Source organism: Seriola lalandi, unplaced genomic scaffold, assembly GCF_002814215.2.
Source record: "Seriola lalandi dorsalis isolate HSWRI2012SDOR001 ecotype SW California unplaced genomic scaffold, Sedor1 jcf7180002054736, whole genome shotgun sequence".
Taxonomy (NCBI): Eukaryota; Metazoa; Chordata; class Actinopteri; order Carangiformes; family Carangidae; genus Seriola; species Seriola lalandi.
In genome coordinates this window covers 557,595-578,313 of record NW_019525289.1, presented here as the reverse complement: position 1 = coordinate 578,313, position 20,719 = coordinate 557,595, and the positions used below count along the sequence as shown (strand labels likewise).

General features: G+C 41.1%; 1 protein-coding gene across 11 annotated transcripts in view; it reads right to left on the bottom strand.

Annotated features, from left to right (window-relative positions):
* pard3ab (par-3 family cell polarity regulator alpha, b) overlaps positions 1 to 20,719 on the bottom strand; it is a 243,006-nt gene that overhangs the window by 136,897 nt on the left and 85,390 nt on the right. For all 11 annotated transcript variants that reach the window (XM_023424526.2, XM_087178806.1, XM_087178812.1 and 8 more), the window contains exons 3-5: positions 17,610 to 17,793; positions 11,840 to 12,027; positions 11,453 to 11,596 (exon numbers count right to left, since the gene is read on the bottom strand). In XM_023424526.2, coding sequence (XP_023280294.1) covers positions 11,453 to 11,596; positions 11,840 to 12,027; positions 17,610 to 17,793 — 516 coding nt within the window. The remainder of the gene's footprint in view (positions 1 to 11,452; positions 11,597 to 11,839; positions 12,028 to 17,609; positions 17,794 to 20,719) is intronic.

Here is a 20,719-nt window from a genome sequence, read left to right as displayed (position 1 = left end):
CACAGATTGTGTTTTCATTTTCTCCAGTGTTTTGTCCTTTAACTTGCTGGTTCAACTGCTACACAGGACACTAAACGTACATATAAAAATCATGTAATATAATAATATAAAATGCTTAGTGTATGAGCATCTGTCAGTCAGACAGTATACACGCACATACAGTATACTGTGTATTTAACAAAGCAATTTCATGTTCTCAAGGTCCATTTAATGGCTGGTCTTGATCACATTAGTTGTCAAGTCAACATGGTTGAGAAGTCTTAGTGGTGACTCAACTGGCTGAGGAGGACCATGTCATATGGTCAAAAGCTCCAGAACAGCTACCAAATAGTCATTGAGGTGAGATTTTTTCTTTTTTCTTTTAATCAACTGATGTTTTCACAATCAAGAATGAATTTGCAACTTCAAGAACCATGCATGTTTGCATGTACTGTACAACACATGACGGCGAGGATGATTGCAGCAAACCACAAAGGCCACACAAATAATCTGAGCCTGATTTCAACAACTAAGTTTGTTTCCAGACAAATATCCTGCAAAGGAGAGAGGAGAGAAGAGGATGTGGAACAATATTTGTTTTCTGGACTTCTGAGCTCTTAAAACATTTACTGTGTTAATACATTTCTTATGAGTTAAGCAGAAGTATTTCCACCCACTGACAGAGAAGAGCTGGGCTGTTGCGGGCAAGTGGGATATTTTCATGTGTGTGATTTTTCAGTTCAGTGAGCACATCGACACCGACCAAACAAAACAGCAGGTATGACAAATCAACACTGTGCAAGTCAAGCCTTTTCTTCACTAAAAGGATAAAAATGGCCAATTTTACTACTTCATAACATGGTGTTATATGATCAACCTGCTCACAGTGATGAGCTAAGAAGGACCGAAACATCACTTTCAAAATCAGGAGACACCAAAATTTCAAATCACATATATTGTTGAGTCTTGGAAAGGGTTAAAAGAATAAGTGCTAATGGCATTTTGCAGACTTTCCTACATGTGTACGGGCTCTACTGTAGGTCTTACCCTCATGGTGCACTCACTGTGAGCCCTGAACACACAGAGGACCAGGGTGGACTGTCGGTCACACAGCCTGTTATGTGATGCACCGTTTGTCGAGACGAGACTCCCAGTGGAGCCGCTGCTATGGAGCAAAATAACTACCCCTGTGAGCGGAAGGGAGCTGTGGATAATGGTGACAAGTGATCACAGGCACGCGCACGCACGCACACCCACACACCCACACACAACCACACACATACTCACGCATACAAACACACACTGAGGTAGAGTTGTCAGATTGAAGGCCATTATTCTGACTGACTCCAACTGTAATGGCTGTTGCTGAGAAGAAGTGTGTGTCTATATAAACAAGTCTGGGAGAAAACACAAAAACTCACACTCACTCTCTGTACCCTCTCTGTCGAACACTTTTTTTTTTTTTTTACGACTTCCTACTGCAGTGCTTTGCTGCACCTTTCGCATAAAACCTCCACAGCTGTAGATATATCATATAAGTCTTACATGAGCAAAGGCTGAACATGTAAACTGAGACTGAAACTCTTTGTTTAAGGTAGGCCAACATTCTACTAATGGCAGTTTACATGTCTGATATTTCAGATTAACTTGGGGCTCTATTTACATGACTCCATATTAAGTTTAAAGTCTATTGACGATCAATTATTAGGGATCCCATTTCTGAAATTGTCGTTTTCTCATCAACATTTGCTTTAGCTTCAGCTTCATCTGTCAAAAATTTCAAAACTCACGATTTTAAAGGGTGGATATGTAATTATCAAACCAAGCAGCACCGAAACCAAGCAAAACACATTCATTATTCAATGTGATTAATTCCTTAAGATGTATGTGCCAACACGTCCGTATGACGACAGACAACCACTTCAATTAAACCTTTCCTGACCTGATGTTTAACCATCTTCCATCTTATCAACTGGTGTTGGTAGGATTTGCATTTATTATCATGTGCTGATGTGTGTTGTTAATGTGCTTTTTGACGTAATTCACAAATTGGGATTAATGTTTTGTCACATTTCCACCGGGATGCAATATGGTCATCCACTTATATGTTATCCTGAAACTCAAAACGTTTTGTGCCGAAACCTTTCAACAACATGCAAGAACTTTGTGTTCCTGTGAGATTTGTTTGATGGTAGAGGGGAGAAGACCCTGAAACTGTATAGGACACTAAAACCCAGCGAGCAATTTAATGTAAACTTCTGTCTAAATTTGGTGCAAAGCTTAACGATGATGATACTTTTTAAAAAAAAAAAAAACAATTCCATCTACAAATCGACGAAGTGGCTTGAATTTGACTTTCAAGGTAAAAGGTTCGACGTTCAATTGTTTTGGTAATCAAGCCTGTGATCCTTCAGTAACAGGACGATCTCTCTGACTGTCTTCATTGTCAGAGCGCAGCAGGCCTCAATGATCAGCTCTATCCCTCTGCTGTCAGACCCCTCCGATTCTGCTCTGATAGCAGCTGACACCCTCCGTTGTCATCCTCCTCGTCTCGTCTTTGATCGTTTTATGGACCTCTGATTAACTCCTCCGCAAAACGCTCTCTTCTCCTCTCTCGTCTCCTTTCATCTGCCAATGTCTCCATCTCTTGTTCGTTCTCTGTGTGCTAATGATAAACCTTTGGAGTGCAGCAGGTTTACAAAACTGAGATTCTTATCTTTGATTTGATTGTGTGTGTGTGCTTGTGTGAGAGGGAGAGAGTGTGGGTGTGTGTGGGTTTCTAACCTTTCCTATACCTCAACAGGTGGATTAAGTTTGAGTAAGAGCTACCATCTGTGTCCAACCTGATAAGGCGTATTTTTGGTATAATTAGATTTTGGTAGCAGGTGATGAACAGCAAATTATGTGCTTGTGCGTGTGTGTGTGTGTGTGTTTGTGTGAGATTGTGTGTGTGTGTGTGTAAACTCCTGACAGCAGGTTGTACCCCAAGGTGAAGATCCCCTCAGGGGAAGTGTAAACCCTCAAGAGGGGTAGGGAGAGCTGTCTTTCATCTTCCCTCCATCTCTCTATCCCTGCTCTCTCTCACCCCGTCTCTCCCAGCTGGAACAGATCTGGGCTCCCACAGCTCTCTGTCATATTAAAACCAAAAGATCAAAGGCTGCGTAGAGCCGAGCAGAAAAGGAGGGAGACGGACAGAGAGGGAACGAGAGGAATAAAAATAAAAGGAGATGATGTGAGGAGCAGATAGAGAAAGGATGATCAATAGAAGAGATGGCGAGTAGAAGCGAGGAGAAGAAAGGCAGCGAGTAGAGTATAGAAAGAGTGATGATGTGGATACTGAACAGGCTGAATACTCGGTTTACTCTGTACTGTTAAAGGTCTTTGGAAGTTTTTAAGTAAAGAATATGTTGAATCTGTGACAAATGATGATGAATATAGTGCTGCTTGAAAGTTTGCGAACTCTTGAGAATTTTCTGTATTTCTGCATAAATACAACCTAAAACATCAAGTCCTAAAAGTAGATAAATAGAACCCAGTTAGACAAATCACACAAAAATATTACACTTGGAGGAGACAGACTAAGGAGACAAGTGCCAGACATTGATTGTAAATAAAAATCAATGCCATATATATTCTTGTTGTGTGTTTGCAGCCCTTATGATGTCTTATTACTTTTATCGTTCACTTAAAAGGGGCTATTTGAAAGTTTTCTCTGCTGCTGAACGTGGCCTCTTGCCGGGAGCGGGAGGTGATGATTGCGGCTGGACAAGAGCTTCAGCCATCATTGTCTTTATAAGACAAGAAGTCATAATACGCCTTCTGAGCAGCGCTACGTCCTCAGGTCAGCCTGGACACTACAGTGACTCGGTATCGGAAAGTGACAAGACGAGCAGCTGGGGCTAGCTGGTTAGTGTGCTATCTTCAGTAGAAGAAAAGATGTGACAGAGAAAAGAGTTAACATTGGCGTCGCTTTCCACAACTGGAGACTTGGTGAGTAAAGAATGAAGTTTGATGCTGTACTCGGAACGTTTCCTCTAGACTGGTAACTAAACAGCTGCTAATGCTAACATTAGCTATGTAACAATAGCAAAAAAACTACAAATAGCTCCTTTACGTTCAAATTTTTCTTTTAGCAGTTTGATAAATACAGGCCCAGAGCTGCAAATTCTTGTGGTGTGGTGTGCACTGTCTTGGTATTTGATAACCCATCCTCATGGATGTATTTACCAAATGAAACATCATGGATCATATCTCATCTTCTCACCACTACATGTAGCAACGACCCCAGCACCAATGCAGTCAATTGCATTTCTTCTTTAACACACTGTAATTTTTAGATTCCATGCCTACTTAGTGCATGGACATGCCTTAAACCTTTGTTGAGGATTTAATGTCAGCATAATACCCACACCTATGTGTACTGGCACTACCATTTATTGTTTGTTAAATTAGCTTTTCATCGGTGCATAACTCATCTTACTCTGTGAAGAAGTGGTTGGAAAGGGTTTTTTTCCTTTTAAAAATGTTACATTTAAAACTGAAAATGTAATTAATTACATTAGTTACTGTTAAAAAATGTCTACCATTAGAAAAAGATGTAACCAAGTCATGTTTGGCAGCTGGACAATCAGATGCAGTCAATGAACACTGGACACAAAGGTGATGAAAGGTGGCTGAGGGGAGGGATGAAAACAGAAGACTGGCTAAGAAAAACAGCAAAGAGTGAGTTTCTTCTGCGAGTAAGAGCTGCAACAAAGAATGGTGAGTAATAGAAAGGGTGAGAGACAGAATAATAAGGTTTAGAGAAAAAAATCATACAGATGGAAAAGTGAGAAGAAAAGAGAGGAGGAGTCAGACCAAAGTTCACACCAGATTAACACTGTTGACACATCTGCAAACACAAACACACACCTACGGTATTTATCATTCACACTGCACTCACATACAGTGAAGAAACAGGAAGACAGAATACACATACACACACACAAACATACACACACGCGCTCACTCATAAACCTGAAGCTCCACAGCAGCACCTACTGGTCAGCTGTTCAGAATCTACAGTCATTCTGCTGCTTTGAAAAAGATGGTGATGGTTCAATTTCATCTGTCTTACTAACACGGAAACACGCACACACACAGATATACTCACAAAAACTTGAACATGCAGGTTTCAGTGCACATTATGCATGCTCATACGAACACACACTCAGACACACTAACTTGGACTGAGGTGATTTATGAGTGTGCGGCTCAGGTTTGCATGATTTATCCTGCTAAAGCTTCAGCGCGCACCTGAGGGACTCAACTCGCCACTACACACACTGCACGGAGGCTTGTTAGTTCGGAAGCATAGGAGAAAAGTGTGTGTGTGGGTGTGTGTGTGAGCTCGCATGGTCAGAAGATTTGTTCTGGTGCATATGCTTACAGTGTAATTGTGTTTTTATTTTGTGTGTACGTGTGCACACATTGGTTTAAGTACACTTTGAAATGTAGTGTATGCATAATAGGTGCGTGTGTGTGTGTATCTGTGTGTTAATGAAAATCTGTGGTGTGTTTGAGTGTATGCACCTCTGTGTGTGTGTGTGTGTGTGTGTGTGTGTGTGTGTGTGTGTGTGTGTGACAAATATATGTTAAAACCTGCCAGTGTCTGTTTCTTGTTGAGTGTAAATACACTGACGGTACACACATGCATATACTAGCGTTAACATTCTTGCAGGCAAAGAGGTGTGTAAGTGTGTGTATGTGTGTTTGTGTGTGTGTGTGTGTAGACCTGCCTTCATACGTCTGTGTAACAACATCCCCAGTGAGTTGTGTGAAGCCTCCATCCCTCCATGAAAGATAACTCAGTCCCTCAGCAGTCTAATGGCTGAGGACACACAGCAGCATCACGAACACACACTGCTGCTGCTACAAAACCAAGGTCCTGTTTTCACTGTAACACACACTGTGATACACTCAGCCACGTACTGCATGCTACCAGTGTTGCTGCGGTAACTAAAGTTAAGTCTGACCTCCAGTAAGTTACAAAATCACATATTTTAAGGCACAGACCCAGTGTGATGAGAACTGTACTTGAAAGGTGCTAATTGGGGGAAAAAATATTATTCCCATTAGAGTTGTAGTTTATTTTAGCCGACCAATTTCCAAAGGTTACCCTGCTCAGATACTAAACCCCTCCCCCCTTGAAAAAGCTTGCTTTAATTTGTACTGGTCCATGAGTGGCCTCACTGTTTTTGCACCAAACCTACAAAAATAAATCAGAGGATTCGCTCCAGTGACATTCGGATTTTCAGTTGACAAAAATTTGACTTTCACTTTATGGGGCTCGTTTGTCTCCTCAGCGACAAAGACATGGCTTTTTATACCACCTACCCAGTCATTTCTTCAAAAAAATGTTGCTGTTACTGCAGCTGAAAACCAACAATGCATCACTTCCTACCGAGCTAACCTATCCATTTATCACCAATTTTTAACTCTCAGCTTTTTACTGCGCTTTGAGTCCCATTCGTTATAAATTTCACTATGAAATAACTTGTCTGTTACAGTTATTCACCTATTTATCTTCATTTTAAGTATTTAATTATATTTAAAATTCCTCTGTAAAACAATGAATCTGATCTTTAAATGAACTGACTTCACAGAAAATGCATAAAACTTTGCCAACAGCTTTGGTTCCTCTACAACAGTGTTGTGTTTGTGATTTTACGTTTGGTTTTGTTTCCATTTTCTGGCATTCAAACAAGAAGCAGAAACAATGTCTGACAAGTAAATTATTTATGATTTAATGATCATTAATCTAAGAGCCGGAGGCGTGTTCGTCTTTCTTTTGGGCACTTACAGGGTTCATGAGCTCTGTGAGTGTTTGTGATGCTGGATGGAGAGAATCCTGGCTCTCTGTGTGAATGCTGTCTGGCTCCAGCTCTGGGTATCAGGGGTGGAGGTGTTTTTCAGACCTCCAGGCATGATGCACACAAACACAAACAAACCCTGACGCTGTCCTGTGAGAACCATGTATCTCCAATTTATCAAATTTTCTACCCTATTAATAAACAGTCACATGATTTATTCATTAAGACGCATTTAATCTTGCAGTATATTGGATTTTTTCTATTTCAGAATCATCAAATTGCTGGTTTTATACACACTTTCATACACAGACAGAAAGGTGTAATATTTAATGAGACATCCAAACATAAACTCAACATACACACTCCATGACGTGCAAGTTCTCAGAGACTGTCGTCTCCCCTCATAGATGACGACTAACCCAGCCGGGGTACAGGTTGTGTGCGTGTTGTGTGTGTGTGTGTGTGTGTTGTGTATTGAGGTTCAGCTGTCCGTGCTCATGCTGCAGGCAGCTCAGCGGCTTGTGGCTTTTCTTCTTAATTGCTTGATTTGCAAACCAAGTCTATGGCTGCCTGGATTCTCGACACATGCTCACGGCCGACACACATATTCATGAGCGCGCACATGCGCACACTCAGATGCCACAGACACATTAAATGGACGGACGCATAAACACACACATGCAGATTCATAAATGCCCTCATGACTCATGGACACGCACGCATACACACAGACAGACGACAGTGCAGGCCACTATTTTCAACACAGCTTCAGCACCTCCAGCCAGCTCTCATTAATACACACTCAACTGACAGCTCGCTGTTGCCATGGCGACCCCCTACCTGTTGCCAAAGGATGGCTGGGAGTTTAGGGGAGGGGAGGTGGGCTTGTGAACGCAGCTCAAAACTATCTCAGTTCAATTTTGCTGTGTGTGTCGGGGAGCCGCCGGTGCTGCTGCAGGCACGCACAATTACCCACTTGGGAACGGAGAATAGTTTCATTCATTCCAACGTGATTCAATCTGCCTCACTTCAGTGCAAAGCAATGCCCTGTTCTGTACGTTTTGTTATGGGAGAAGCCAAATTCTCCACAGGAGTGAAATAGGGCCTTCTTCATTATGTGACGCTCTATGCTAATTCTTCTCTTCATTTCATACTCCTCTGTTCCGTGTTATTCATTCGAGGAAGATAAGATGAAACTAAGTTGAGGAAGCTGCTTTGCTTAATTCATCATTCCAAGCTGCTCTATTCTAATTAAATCACTGCATTTTCCCATTCTTGCTGTGCTATTCTTCATTCCCATACCATTCTGTTTTATATTCTTAACAAAGGTTTAATACACTGCCGCTACTCTACGCTAATTATGTCATAGCAGAACTCTGTTTGGTGCTGTAATTAATTGTTAGACGAAGTTCAGAAGCTGTACAGAAGCTGTGCGGCCATTAAAGGCGCATGAAATCAGCTCCATTAACAGAACTTAGTGAAAATCACACTTCGTTTTCATTTGCTTCTTATTTTGGTGAAACTTACTTATACTACTGTTTCCTAGTCACAAGTTTTTGTTCAGTTCTCTGGGCCAATGCCAGCATTTCAAAACATATCTAATATATATATATATATATATATATATATATATATACTGCTGCTGCTGCATAGTGCCGTGTGTTTGGTGTTTTGCTCTGTATTTTCTATAATGTCCTTTTTATAGTCTGACAACTGTGCTGCTACATTGGACCAGACTGTCTTCAAAAGGAGATAATCTGATAGCAAGAAACTCTCCTGGTAAAATAAAATGTTAAATAAAAACTAAAATACATTAAAATTTCATTGTACTTCAGCAGGGCCAATCAGATTTACTCACTCTGGGGACAAATAGAGAACAATTTCACTTGTAACAGTTAAACAGAGGCTCTTTGTATCCACCGAACGATAGTGACCGTTTGAATCTATGTCAGCACTGTGTCAGTGTATGTGTATGTATTTAATCCCAGGAGTGCCTTAACAATTTCTAACTTTAATAACACACAAACATCTACATATGTACGGAGCATTGTGGGCAAGTTCACCAAATTAAACAACAATGCCCCGATGTTTTCAGCTTCCTCCCGTTTCAGCAGTTTCGCTGGGACATCATCAGCCTAATTGATGAGACTGAGCAATCAGCACACATGTTGTGTATCAGCTGTGGATCCTGATGATAGTTTTACGATATAACCAAAAACTTGAGCTAACAGCTGTGTTATTGTTTCAAGTGTCTCTCTTTTCTCTTTCACTGTGGGAATCAATTTGAATTTCCCTCAATACAGATTGTGCTATAAATAAAAGTTCGCCTGCTTGCAGTGAATCACGCAGGACATTGCAACAGCACTGGAGCTGAAAGCCAGGTGTTGCGGCTCTGTCGGCATCAGGAAAATTACACAATCACTTCTGGCTTTGAGAAAATGTTTGAAGAGGTGAGAGTGCGATTCGAGTCAGTGTATGTCTGAACAGAAACACCATCAAAAGGAAAATGATATATACATACGTAAAGAATCAAATGCACTGAAAACATACAGTCTACAGTGTATACTAATAGACTACTGCTTTTGTTTTTTCTTGATGTGGCTATTTTTCCATTTCTTTATTTGATTATCACGTCTGAGAGAAAACCAGGCTTTTCCCATCATGCAGCAGAGTTGCAACATCCTTCTTGGAACAAAGTAATTTAAGTGGAGCTTAAATCAGTGTGACATAAAACAGTGACAGCGAGCAGACAGATACTATACACAAGACTGGCCAACAACAACAGCTCATGAGACCTCGAACTGGAGCGTGTGTGTGTGAGTGTGTGTGTGTGAGTGTGTGTGTGTGTGCATGCGTGCGTGTGTGTGTCAGCGATGAGAGGAAAGCTGACATTACATATGATCATGTAACATGAATTCAGACGATATGACTGGATCATTTTACTGCAAACACACACCATGGAGTAACCATACACAACATGACACTGAGTCCACAAGCTGTCTCTCACCATCACACAGAGAGAAGCAGCATTAAGTACGACACACACACAGACACACACTCTACAGGGCCATGCAGACTGATGTAGCTGTTCAAGTCTTAGTGAGGGCTGTCAGCAGAATGAGAGGACGGTGGGGAACATGTCTGAGTGTGTATGTATGTGTGAGATGAAGAGGGCAGGTCATTAATACTGACTACACCATCCTGCAGTGACCTCCACCACTTAACCCCCTTCACACTGAACCCTGTTCTGAGAAAGATCAGGGGAAAACGCCTCGGTGCTACACGCTGATGAACGGTGGGAGCTCGCTGTACGTTTAATCCTGTTTACAAAAGAACTTATACACAAACAAAAAACAATCTGAGTTAGAGGACACTTAGTTTTCTACATGTAAGTGCCTAAGACGATATATCAAAATCTAAGTATCCCGAAAATAAACATGTGCTTTAAAAGCTGAGCTTGGTAGGTCGTGCTGAGACTTCAAACAATTTGCGTCCTCAAAACCAGCTAATACATCAGCTCACATCTTGCATTAGAAGCTGCACTTCCACACTACAGCCGAAAGCCAACCGGCCGCCATCATGCCTGCACATTCTGCTCTGTACCCCAGAGAAGAAGGCAGGAAGACTAACAAAACAAATTCACCAATCATTTTCGCATCACTGTGAACCCAGCAGAGCAGTTTTGTCATATGCGTGAATAAAACATGAAGCTACATGATGCAACTGGTGTGTGTTGCACTTAAAAATGCAACCGTTTGAATGATGAGTCCTTCAGTTCAGAGAGATGGAGGATAAAAAGCTGTTTTTTTCCCTTCTTTTTAGGAAACCTTTCTGAACTTGCTGATGTGTTCATCATTATCTCAATATTACACTTAGATTAATCACTACTCATTAAACATTGAGAGCGATACAGATGTTTCACCACAGCGCAGACAAACACAACCAACAGCCAATAAACAGAGAAAGTGACTGACCCTTTTACAGCTAGTGCTTCATGTTTATTCATTTCTTTTATTATTCACTTCAACTTTTCTGATCCATGTTTTTTTTTTTGTTTTTTTTTTTTTAAATCCTGATATTATCTGACTTTGTAACACAACCTGTGCAGTGACCAAATATGAAGCAAGTCCTGCCTGTGGGTCAGGATATGTTATCATATTTTATGATTATATTCTTAACAAAACTTTGGCTTGTGTGACCACAGAAAGGTTCTCCATTTCCACTTAAACAGGACCATATGTACTGTATATGGCTCATGTTATTTACTATATCAACATTATGCTATTGCTCCCTGCATATCTTGTGTGTCACTGGGGATTTAAGGTGGAAATTCTTCACTTTTTAACCTCTTTGCTGAGGGACAGGGGCGTGGTGGAACTGGTTCAGGCTCTGGACTGGATCTAGGCCACTCAGGCAGCCACTGACAGAGCTTAGAGGGCTGATGGGTAGAGTGAGGATGAGCCTGGCTGATAAATTTGCAGATGGTTCAAGGCATCAGGTGTTCACGTCATGTCAGGACATAAAGTATAGGAGATGGATAAAAGTGCGCAAGAGGGTTTTGTAACACTGTCGTCAAAATGACAGAAAAGTTTCATCTTAAATGCCAGGTCTGGTGGTCTTACCTGTTCTTGTCTCTCCAGCCATCGGTCCACCATGGGGTGATTGGCACTGAGTGATGAGCGGGCCGTCTCTCTCTGAAACTCTCTCTGATTGGCCCACGTCCCTGCATCCCGCGGCAGACTGCGATACGTGTCCATACCTTTACCCTGCACAGACACGGAAACAACGGCGTTAAGGATCCAGTTTACAGGTGTAAGTAATGGATTAGTTAGCGTGTTTTATATGCAAGTGAAAAAGATTTGAAACATTGAATGATAACTTTCAGGAAACGCTCCCCCTCCCAAAGTAGATATACAGAAAGGACGATGCCGGCGTGCCACATGTAGCTGGATGTGTGCCATCAAAAATCTAATCATTCTTATATTAGTGTTCACTTCCTGGTTGCCTACCTTCCTCTCTAGACTGTTGGTGCCAGACGAGTGGCGGGCTTTCAAGAAGCCAGCGGTGGTGGACCAGCGGGTCGGGTTCTTCCTCGACGGCTGCTCTTCCGTTTGGACCCGTGGCTCGCTGCCGCTGAACGGCCCGTTGATGGTCAGCAGGGCGGGGTCGCTGCTGCGCCGGACGTGGAGGGGCATATCTGAGAGACAGGAAAGACAGAAGGGGTTTTTTTTTTTGGATACTGAAAGTTTTATGAGGATAATCTGATTTCCCCTATCCAGGGCTAAGCTCTGAGAGGAAATTATATCACTATATTTTATTTTAAATTGTTTGATGGGAAAGTGTATTAAAGCTGCTAGGACTCAGGACAAGGGTTTAATATTATCTTTAGGGATGATTGATGTGAATATGCTCATACAAATTTTGCTGCTCAAACAATGGCGGCTAATAAAGGCAGCTAATCATTGAGATCCCATTATCATCCCGTTGTGAATTAAATCAGATCTATCAGTGAAAGTCACATCTGGCAGCTCCGGTTTCGACTTTACCGTCAGTGCCTCATAAGGCTGCGCCGCAGACTGTGTGGGAACAACAACAGGAGGAAAAGCTTATTGAGAAACAGAGTAAGTGGATGCCTTCCATTAAAACTGTTTAAAAGTTGCAGTGTGTGGGAAGCGGGCCAAGGTCCAAATAACGACTCCCAACAACAGGAACGTGCACGCAACGCCACAGAACTGCAGTTGTACACAAGATACAGTGCTAAGACATTACAAATCTCCCACTGCAGAATCCCATGGGTGAGATCTGAGCGGCCGAACCCGGCGGGACACGCAAGAGAGATGGAGTGTAAACAAAACTCTTATAAAAGTTGGAGCGTCTTCTTCGGATAACAATGCCAAGTGTCATGTTCCCATGTTCTCTTCCAGGACTTTGTGCCGTTTCAGATGTTTTTGATGGTGGTGGTGTGTGTTCATACAGGAAACACTGTGATCTTTCCAAAGAGAGGAGTGTGTGTCTGAGTCAACGCTTATTTGACTGTGTGTGTATTGTGAGAGTAAGTGCATGACAAGATTAACTGTGTCCATCTGTGTGTGTGTGTGTGTGTGTGTGTGTGTGTGTGTGTGTGTGTGCGCGTGTGTGTCCATGTTTATGTGTGATAAACTGATGAGTCTGTAAAACATTGTGTGTGTCTTTCAACACTAATACTGAACATAATACTTTTGTTTAGCAGTATGTGCATTTTTTCCACACTGACGTGGTTCTCTGTGTGTGTGGACAATTATTAGTGTGTGTGTGTGTGTGTGTGTGTGTGGGGGTTTGTGAAGCATCAGCCAACTGGGTGTGTAAAAGATGTGTGTTGGTGATGAGTCAGTATTTTGTGTGCACACAAGCTCGTGGATGTGTTTGTGTTTGGAAACATCTGAGTGTTTGGACACATCTGAGCCAACAGCTACAGTATTTGTTGAGAATCTGGAAATGTGTGTGCATGTGTGTGCGTGTGTGTGTATGTGTGTGTGTGTGTGTGTGTGTGTGTGTGTGTGTGTGTGTGTGTGTATGTGCATGTGTGTGCGTGTGTGTGCGTGTGTGTGTGTGTGTACAATACACTCATGCACTTGGCTGACTGATGTTATTGGGTCACCCAGAGCGTGGGACCTAAACAGCTCGGAGCTGTGGGAGGCAGCGGCGCTCTGGGAGATGGAGTTCAGGAGCGGACAGGGTGCAGGCTGTCCTGACAGGTCTCAACACCACCTAAACAACTCCAACTCCCAGGAGGCATTAGGGCATAGGATCGCCCCTCTCCAGCTGCATATGCCAATTCTATTTAAGCAGCGTATTAATCTGCGTAGTGTACAGTTTCATAGCTGTGGAAAATACTTGTTTCTGATTGGCTGGTAATAACCCCAAACATAGTTCAATAACAACTACCGTTCTAGGTTGGTGGCCACAGCAGGAGTTCTGTCTTATCTAACTGTTAACAGAGCATTAACTGCGAAAAGTAAAATCCCCCGGTGTTTATTGAGGTCAGTTAAAGGGCAGATCCACCACTTTTCCACATGACGATCAAATACAGAAAGTCTGTAATTACACCATTACTGGAGGTGTGGGGTTTAAAAGACAAGGGCATTTACAATGCAGAGAGTTTCTAACAAAAACAAGCTACTGAGTTGCATTATGGGGAATGTATGATCCAAAGTCTTGAGAGTTTGATCCATACTATGGATCAAATGGATTGGATTGCAAAACCCTGTTGCTTTGATTTTGACTGTTTCTTCTAATCGACCTCTTGTGGATCCCCCAGCTTTGTGAAAGAACAAAACAAATATCGGTGGAGTTCCCCTTCAAGCTGACCTTTAACAGTTGGTGAGCGGCCATGACATGATAATATACTGTCCTGACATATAAAATAACCTAGTTTCTCCTGTATATCACAACATCCCACCATGTTCCACCTGTCATTTAAACTGCTAAGGAGAAATAATATCTTCTTCTCTTTTATCAAATTATTGTAAATATTTTATACAACGTTTTATCTGTTTTCCACAGAATCTCACTCCTTTTCTACAATTTGTTTAAAATTTTCACTTTCATTCAGTCTATTTCAGTTGTGCACTGCATTGTGGGAGAACAGTGCCCACAGGCAAACTGACCATGCATACTGACACTTTAGAATATACTAAGCACAATTTGCAGCTTCTCCCTTACTTGCACCTCTCATTAATACTGTAGAGAATTGGGTTCATTTAAAAAAATAAAATGCTACAAAGTTTCTCATTAAATTAAATTAAATAAATCAATGAAAGAGCCAACTAATGCCTTCGAACTTACCATTGCCATATCTCTGTAGCACAAAACGTGATGATTTTGAACTTTTCTTTTCTGATAAATGACGACACACTGTAGTTATTAACTTAAAACTTTCTTCCAAATAAAAGTTTTATCACACAAATATGAAGAGTGAATAGCAACACCACAACATTTGTAGCGACAGAACCTCCAGCTCTTTTAAAGTATTATGGATTATGGGCAACAGGATCATTTTTTACTGAATTCATTATATTTTATCAATAAAAATGAATTTATGAACTTCAAGTACGACTTTTCTCCAATAATAATTATTGCATTTTGGAAATTAACTTTTTAAACTGGCATCTGAGAGCCTCACATGTTCAGTACAGTGGCTTTAACTGTCCTTTAATCAGCATTTTCTCATCTGCAGAGTTTGGGGTTTAACAAAGCCAAGAAACTAACATCAGTACATTTGTGAATTTCAATGGAGCTCTCTGTCTAATAAGCTTAATCAATTTTCTTTTGACTTTATGGGCCTAACAAGAAAACTGGCACAGACCCACATAGTCCAACGCTTCTCGTTTGGTCCAACATGAATCAGTGATTGAAAGCTATTCTCATTAGGCGCTCATGTAAAAAAAAAAAAAAAGAAAAGAAAAAGAAAAAGAAAATTAATCAAATTCCTTCTCTTCCATGTCAGACATTTCTCTTAAAACCCATTAAAATTCATCTGATGAGATTCTGTGTCATCAATTAAGCAGGGTTAGAATTTATTAAGGAGGCGGTTAAATTGGACGTCACTGGCAGGTGCGATTATGCCCGAGATTCCATTTCTTACTGCAAATTCATATTCAGCATCTCATCCAGAAATCCAATTAGGACTGGAGTGACCTCCCTCGCTCTGTATGTCTGTGTGTGTTTGTGTGAGTGTGTGTGAGACAGAGGCAGAAAATGAGATTTTGGTGGCGGCTGTGTCAATCAATGCCAGTTCACGGGTCATTAGTGGATAAGCCATGCTCATGCAACCAGTGGAGTATTTTTAGTGCTAATTAACAATCCTTATTAGCAAAGAAATAGTTTGTTTTTAACTTTTTGTTCAATGGAGTGTGTGTGTGTGTGTGTGTGTGCGTGTGTGTGTGTGTGTGTGTGTGTGTGTGTGTGTGTGTGTGTATGTGTGGGTTAATGTTTGTGTGTGCTTGGAGAAAGGAAAGAGAGTTACGTTTAATTGAAACGTCTTCTATTGAACTAAGTTGGGAGCTAAAGGCTAAATGTTAAGAATAAGACATATTTATTAATACTTAAAGCAAAGTGTATCATAGGAATAACCTTTGGCAAAATACAGGAAAGCTGAGGCTTCCGAATCTCGATCAGCTGACAATCAAACATCAGCTGGTAGTGGATGCTGTGGTAAACTTTTATTTATTAATCTATTATTACTATTTAGAGTTGACCCCTACAAGTTGTGGAAAATATATCATGATATATTTCCATCCATGTGCAATATTTTTCATAATATCAAAAAATAAGTTGTTGTTTTATGTTGCTGTCTGACCCTCAATTCCCTGCTTTGCTTCTTGTACATTGCACGTTGGTATGTTTCAAATAAAACTTTGAACGGCTGTTTAATGGCAGCATGGCTTACATCCGAAACATAAAATACAACGATATAATTCAAACCCCCTTAGTATTCTGTATTGTCTGGTGTTGGTTTATGTGGCATTTTGTTGACTTCCAACACAAATTTAAGTCTACATTAGCTGCATGTGCGTGAAAAGAAATGGAGTGGAAACCACGCTCACAGAGCTCACAGAGCACTATGCAAGTGGAGTTTTGAAGTGATTAAGTGATTTATCACATGTATGTACTGTATATTCATAGAATAGCTAATCACATACAAGAATTTAACCTACTTCTGCTTCATTGTTTATTCTTTAAAAATTCAATTTTTCAGTAATAAATGATTTTGCAAAAGCGTATTTGCTTTTTTTTTTTTTTAGTTAATTTTAATTGTGTCAAATCTGGTGCCAATTAACACATAAAATTAACAAGTGTCCTTCAACCATATGAAAGGGAACTAATTATAGAAAATTGGCAAAGACGTAAACAAGAAGAAACTCAAACTAAAGTCCTGGGGAAAGTCTGCTGCTGGTAAAGAGAAAAAACGATAATAACGAGAATTTAGTGGAGACAAAAGATGTCTGCTAACAAAAATCAATCCCAGCTGCAAATGTTAATCGAAAATTACCCCATTCTGAAGAAAACATATTGTTTGAATAACGTTGTTCATCATGATCGATCCGCTTTTATACGTTCATTGCACAAGACTCCAAATCCAGAGCGGCCCAGGAAGACACAATAGGAGAAATACTTGGGCAAGAAGAGGCAGTAACAGTGACACAGTAAGAGCATGTGTTTGTCTATGTGTGTGTGTGTGTGTGTGTGTGTGTGTGTGTGTGTGTGTGTGTGCGCACGCATGCTTGTTTGCTTCTGTTTCTGCTTGTGTGCAAAAGGGTTTGCTTGATCCAAATGGACAAATCACCTACAAGACGCAGTTTTCAAACTCACCGTAATTACAGTGGGAGAAGTGTCTTGGCCAGCAAAACTGCAAAGGTGGACGGGCTCAGCGTCAGATTTGATTTAGGAGGCAGCAAATAGAACCAATTAGCCACTTTGGCCGGGGATCAAACGGCTATCTGTGCCCGGGAAAAAAAGGGCCTCCTGTCCAATTAACAGAATTTATGGACAGGGCGAAGGTACCGCTGGGCCGGGGTGGGGTAATTTGTTGGGTTTGCTGTGTACTACTGCAGTTGCTGATATTTGATGCCAGTGAAGATGACAGATTTGTAATTTAAGAGGAAAATAGGACTCGATTATTAATCTGGTTAGTTCCTGATTGTATCTTTAGGTAATGACCCCTTTAAGCACACAATGCATCCATGTACAAATCAGCCGCATGTGTCCCTGATTTTTTTTTTTCCCTCCTGCAGGACTTACTGGTGCGCAAGGCGGAGGGCGTAACCTCGATCTCGCTGGCAGCCTGGTAGGGTTGAAACGCTGAAGCTCCACTGCCGGCGCTGAGGTCGGCGGCAAAGAGGTCGGGGCTCTGGGTCCCCGTGGAGCTGGCGCTGGTACCGTCACCTCCATGATGGGGCTCCTGCTCATCGTACACAGCTATCAACTGGAGGAGGGAGAGAGCACGAGAGGTTGGATGTTGAGAATCATGTTTCTTTATGGTAGAGAAAATGCATGAAAACTGGTGTATGTTCTCAGAAAAGGGAGCAGTGGAGGAAGTACAACAAAAAAATACAGTGAGGTAGATTATATTTATGGAAATGGTAAAAATCAAAACAATAAAAACAACATACACTCTTTACAAAACAAGAGGTTATCATACCCCCCCCCCCGATCCAGTGAGTCGCTATCGGTAAGTGACAAGATGGGCCAGGGCTAGCTGGTTAGCGTGCTAACTTCAGTAAAATAATAGACATGATAGAGACAACAGTTAACGTTCCACCACTGGACACAGCTCTCGGAAAGTAAAGGAAGTTTGATGCTGAACATCATTGTTTCTAGACTGGTAAGTAAACAGCAACTTACAAACAGCTCTTTTAAATGTGAGAAAAACCCAGCAATGAATAACACAACAGAGCATTAATAGCCCAAATATTGAAGAGATTTAAAAAGAAGGGAACAACTCTATTTGAGATTATATGAATAAGATTTACTCTCCACATAATTTTACTTTATCCATGAAAAAATAAGTCAAAAACTGGCATAAAATAGTTCAAAGACCTTATGAGGGTTAATTGATCACACTCTTAGAGGCCAACCGAGACATGGCACATAAAATGTCTACTTCCACCAACATACACAGATTTTTAATCTAGACATAAAACTCTTAGAAAATGAACTTAATGAGAATGTCGAACAACCGAATCAGGAGGCAAATGAAAATCATTAAAACAACATACGATATGATTTTATGGCCAGCCATCAGCACCAGCTGTCCCAGACTGGAATGGAACCGGTCCAGTCAGTTGTGATGCCCAAATCATAACTACACATGGTGGTCCTTTAAACGCCTGAGGACCGCATACAGTGCAAAAGAATATGGAGGTGATTTAAACCCTCTATTTTATGTTATGACCCTGAGGTGCTCATTATGTTCAATCATATCCTCTCCTCACTCAAAGAGCCTCCTTGCTCCACATCTTTAGGTTGAAAGATCCTCTCCCTCACAGATTTGATTAATTCCAGCCTCTACTGAGTCCCTTTATTAGATTAAAGATGAGATTCATGCCGTCCCTCTGCGACTCCCACCAGGCCTGCGTGTGTGTTCAGCTGGCTTCAGTTAGCCGAGGAGAAAATGAAAAATCCATCCAACATTTGCCAATTCAGAGGATGTTCATGGTGAGATCTGATGTAGAGGCTTGACTGTGATAATGTCCCCGCTCAAAAGGTCCATCCCCGACCCGCAACATCTCATCCGCATTAAAAACTAAATGAGGATGTTCCACAGCTCAAACATCTTGCAAGATATCACTGCACTTCATCTGGCTTCATTCACACGATCCTGACCAAAGAACAACCCTGAACGTTAAAGAAAACTTTGACCAGACGCTGATCAAAAACAGACCCAGACACAATATTTTCACTGCTCTGTAAAAGTAGATAGACCACATGTGAACAACAGAGAGTTTATCGATTCCATTTTGACTCAAAGACAAATATTGTTATATCTGGAAGTGTACTGAGAGCTGGATCTGAGCTGAAACAGTTCTACGTTTCTAATAAGTGGAATTAAAAAGATGGACAGGTGGCCAGAGATAACACTAACACGTCTATGGACTGCACCTAGCAGGTAAAAAACTGTGACAAAACTAAATGTAACCAATGAAAGAAAATAAATTCATGTGTGGAAGCTGTGTTTAGTCACATCTGACGATGTCATCAGAGTGATCATGTGGCTCAGATGCTACAAACAGAGGGATTGTGTTACCAACTTTAGGTAAAGAGCTTAAAAGATGTCAGCCAGGGATGGACTAATGAAAAGATGCTTGGTTGCATTGTGGGAATTGTAGGATCCAGTGTCTTTACTACTTTTTTTGTTTGTTTTTGTTAATCTGTTTTCAAAGCGCCAAACTTTATAAAGGTGTGATGCTAAATTACTGGAGAGCTGAACTGGATAATGCACAGTTTGGGATTTCCTCAGTGACGGTCATGACGCACCACAATCAGAAAGTGGTAGCACATTCAACTCCAGCAACCTCAAGCAAGAACCAAGACTTCATATGAATAAGAATGACTTTTGCTGCTCATAGGCCCAATACTCCTGCCTGTACTGCTGATGCTAAGCTTTCTGCTTCCATATTGTTGTTTGCTGATCATGTGATCAAGCCTCAATGGGAAACACATTGTTCACTGACGAATTTATAACCTGAGCACCACTGAACAAATATGTGCTTCTATTGCTCCTGCTCATTGAATGTTAATGCCTATCCTTTTACATATAAAGGCAAAGGAACCACTGCACAGTTACATTACAAATATGCTTCCACACACCATGTTGATTAATCTTAAGATAAAAAGGTGCAAACAGGAAAGATCAACATTTTGAGTCCATTCACTCTCATTAATTAAAAAAAGAAAATGCAACGAGCTCAATAAAACACACTTATTACACACAAAGAAACGCATGCACACGCACACAATTACATTTAGAGACACAGAGACACCCACACAATCCATTACAACACACACACACCCACACCATTCAAATGCAACTAACAGTTTTCCAGCACATTAAACCTTCATTTCAGCCACATTTAGTCTGAGAGCTGTGGAGTTTTATAGCACGCTGGACAAGCTCCCTGGTGAGGGGAACAGGCTCTGGAGGGCGCACACACACACACACACACACACACACACACACACACACACACACACACACACACACACACACACAAACACACAAACACTTACAGACCTCAAGTCTCCTTTTTCCCCATTAGCCCCCTTTACATAAATGTGCATGTATTTACTTCAAATTAGAGGTCTCTGCAGCCTGGGGCTAATCTGTACACATAGTAATGGGGATAATAAAA